The sequence below is a fragment of the Cyprinodon variegatus genome, unplaced genomic scaffold (assembly GCF_000732505.1).
Source record: "Cyprinodon variegatus isolate N-32 unplaced genomic scaffold, C_variegatus-1.0 Scaffold609, whole genome shotgun sequence".
Taxonomy (NCBI): Eukaryota; Metazoa; Chordata; class Actinopteri; order Cyprinodontiformes; family Cyprinodontidae; genus Cyprinodon; species Cyprinodon variegatus.
The window spans coordinates 180,972-184,220 of NW_015151062.1; the positions used below are offsets into that span (position 1 = coordinate 180,972).

General features: G+C 39.2%; 1 protein-coding gene across 1 annotated transcript in view; it reads right to left on the bottom strand.

The window, feature by feature from the left end:
- LOC107096259 (NACHT, LRR and PYD domains-containing protein 3-like) overlaps positions 1-266 on the bottom strand; it is a 20,329-nt gene extending 20,063 nt beyond the window's left edge. The window contains exon 1 of the mRNA XM_015392839.1: positions 157-266. Within this exon, the coding sequence (XP_015248325.1) occupies positions 157-266 (110 nt within the window). The remainder of the gene's footprint in view (positions 1-156) is intronic.
- Between the last annotated feature and the right edge of the window lie 2,983 nt (positions 267-3,249).

The window sequence follows — 3,249 nt, forward strand, 5'->3', positions numbered from 1 at the left end:
TATCAGAAAAATCTACTTGAGTACAGTAACGAAGTATTTGTACTTTGTTACTTCCCATCTCTGGGTACTAGACTCTGCTGCAGACCCAGAACTCATTAAAGGGCTTTGAATCAATCACCTCTGCATTATGAACTCAGTTGATGGATGAATGAATACCTTTCATGTAAAAGTCGAGCATCCTTGAAGTCAGGAATGTGTTCAATGGATCTCTCACTCTTCATGGACACAGAGGTGAGGTCTGAGCCATCTGGGCTCTGCTGCTGCATCCTGACATGTTTAAATAATCAGACATTAAACTAATGCATAAATGAGTCATTTCATTTTTCTCTTTGCATGTGAATTATCTTTGTTTCTTCAAATGTCTGTAAAAGGAACTGACCACATTTAAATAGTTAAAGCATCTTTGCTTTATTTCAAACTTTATATGATGAAGGATCTGTTGTGAGTTTGTGTAATTATTATGTAGTATAATATTGCAATAAGAGAGGATGTGAAATTAAAGCTGTAATAAAGCAGAAGTGAAATCCAGAATGCAGTTTTTCAAACAGTTAGCAGGAAAATCAAAGCCTTCAGTGAGTAAGAGAGCTTAGAAAACTAGAACAACTTTTATCACATTAATCATTTTAAGATAGAAATTTAGCAGAGAAAAATGGAACCCTCTTTGATTTTGTCCCAAAAACTGAAAGAAAAAGAGGAAGTGATTGAGATTATGGCCAAACTAAAACACAAAGAAAGGTTTTAAAGCAAAGATATTGCTCTTTGCTGGGAGTGTTTATTTTTTCTTAAATTAACATATTGTACAACTTTTATTGAATGTTATTCAATGAAAGTTGTAGAATTATACATGTCATCATTGTGTAATTGATATTAGTGCAGATAATCACTTTCACTGTCACACATTTCTAGAACATCCTATATTATCCAAAATAATCAAATATTGTTACAGTTTAAAACAGTAAATATGTTTAGATTCAAACACCTACCTGGTCTTAATGGAATAAAACCTTCCTGGAATTTTCAGTCTGTGTTATTTTCAGGGTCCTGGAGGCCTTAGGAAGGTGGATTATTACGATAAATGATGCTAAGTTTCCTGATCCAGACGCGAGTTGAGCTCTGCTGAAACTTCAAAGTGACCAAAACTGATCATGTGACTGATCCTTAGTTTTAGTTTCAAACTCAAGCTTCAACAGGATCTGAAACAGCAAAGCTCGATCTAATTAAAGGATTTACAGCTTTATGTTTTCCTTCCTTCATTTATTGCTCAGAATTTTCTATTCTTCAAGTTTGGACTTGAAGTTAAAATGACCTTTTGGATGTTTTCTAAACACGATGCTTCTCCAAACAGGAACATCAAATATGGTTCAACGTCCAAATGGATTATTTTCTGTTAGATTAGGTCCGGTTATTTGTCCCTAATCTAAAAAAAACTTTCCACATTTTTATTTTCTACAAATATTTTACAAAATATATTTGTTTCTATAGACATTAAAATAGTCCTGGGCTCTGTTAAAAGATGAATCCCAGCTGTAGTAGCTCACCTCTTCCACATAGGGGCGCCAAACCCATGTAATGCTGCTGCTTTAGTTTTCCCATTTGAACACTTTGGTTTTTTTAATTTGTTTTGCCTGAATTTGATACAAATTGAATTAGAAAATAATCCAAAGGTCTCTTTCTGCTCTGCTGCTTTCAACCACAACTAAACATTCTATCAGTTGCATCAAACTGGGATTAACGGTGTTTTAATAAATCCTAAATCTACCTCTTCTTAACGATTGATTGATTGATTGATTGATTGATTGATTGATTGATTGATTGATTGATTGATTGATTGATTGATTGACTTTATTCATAGTGGATAAATGTACTCGCTACATCGGCTCAAATAGTCAAAACTCCAGAACATCTAAAGCTCTTCATACTCCTTTGATCAAACCAGATGTAATTAGGGGATATTCATCACCGTGGCAGTGGGTGGAGCTTTAGAGGTTTCATCCTTCAGATAAAATGCTTTTCCACTCTGGGGAGAGAAATAGCTAAAGAGACGAGATTAAAACCCTCCGGTTAGAGATCCTTTATCTGTTGTTTATTATTCTTAAGGCCAATGTATGCTTCTGACCCATAGCCTCTGGAACCGTTGAATCTGTCTCTGTGTGCGACCATTAGAGACTGACATTTTTTCGGGAATCTGGGAGTCAGTATTAGTAACAATCACGTGATTGGGATGGTACAGGATTAAACATTAACGGGAGCAGACGGGAGCGGGAGCAAACCAATAGTAACAAAAAAAAAAACTAGGATCGATGCCAAAAAATAAACTAAAATAGAAAGAAAAACAAATCCAGTACTGGCGCCGCCATTTTGTAGTTTTTTTCCTTGAAGCCTACACTATAATGCGAGTCAAAAAAACTACACGACCCAAAAACCAACAGTGCTTCCGCTCTGAGTTTTTCACCTGCGCTCAAAAATAAGAATGGAGGGACCAACAGTTAGCGGCGAACTCGACTTCGAAAAGTTTGATTTGCAACGCAGGCTGAATGGGAGCGGTGCGGGAGCGGGAGTCATTCTGAATGGGAGTGGGAGTAATTTCACCAGGAGTGGGACGGGACAGGATTTAGATTTCTACTCCGGCCCGGGATCGGGATGGGACACCATTTTTTTCTATGGGAGTGGGACAGGAGTGAAAATCCACTCCCGTGTCAGTCTCTAGCGACCACGCCCCCCGAGCAGAGGTTCTGCAACCGTCGTCGCGCACCTCAAAAAGATCCTGACCCGCACAGACCTCTAGTGGAAGTGCGCAGACAAAAGCAGCTGTGACTGGTCCTTGGTACGCCTTTCCGGCAGTCTGTGTGGTCGTCCTTCTCGATGCGGTCCCGGGACGCGCCATTTTTTAAAACCGAGGACCAACTAAAATGGCTAAATACGACGAAAGGCTAATCTGTCGTTTTGCTAACTCCATTAACAAAACCTGTTTCTCTTTGATGTCTAGAAACTTCAGATCTATCTCCGTGACCGTGATGTCTTGCAGACGCGCTGTTGCTTTGGAAGATAAACACTCCCGCCGGTGTCGGCGAAGTTCTCACAAGTTCTGGAACAGGTTCCCCTTTGCGCTTTGGCGGGAAACTGCTGTAAGTCCCTAGAAATGCAAGACCGAAGGTGCAGAAGCATACCAGCAAAACGGGTTTGCGACCAGAGCCAAGCAACATTTGATGTGTGCGGTGCAGATGTCTACTCTGCCCTTTACTATTGACG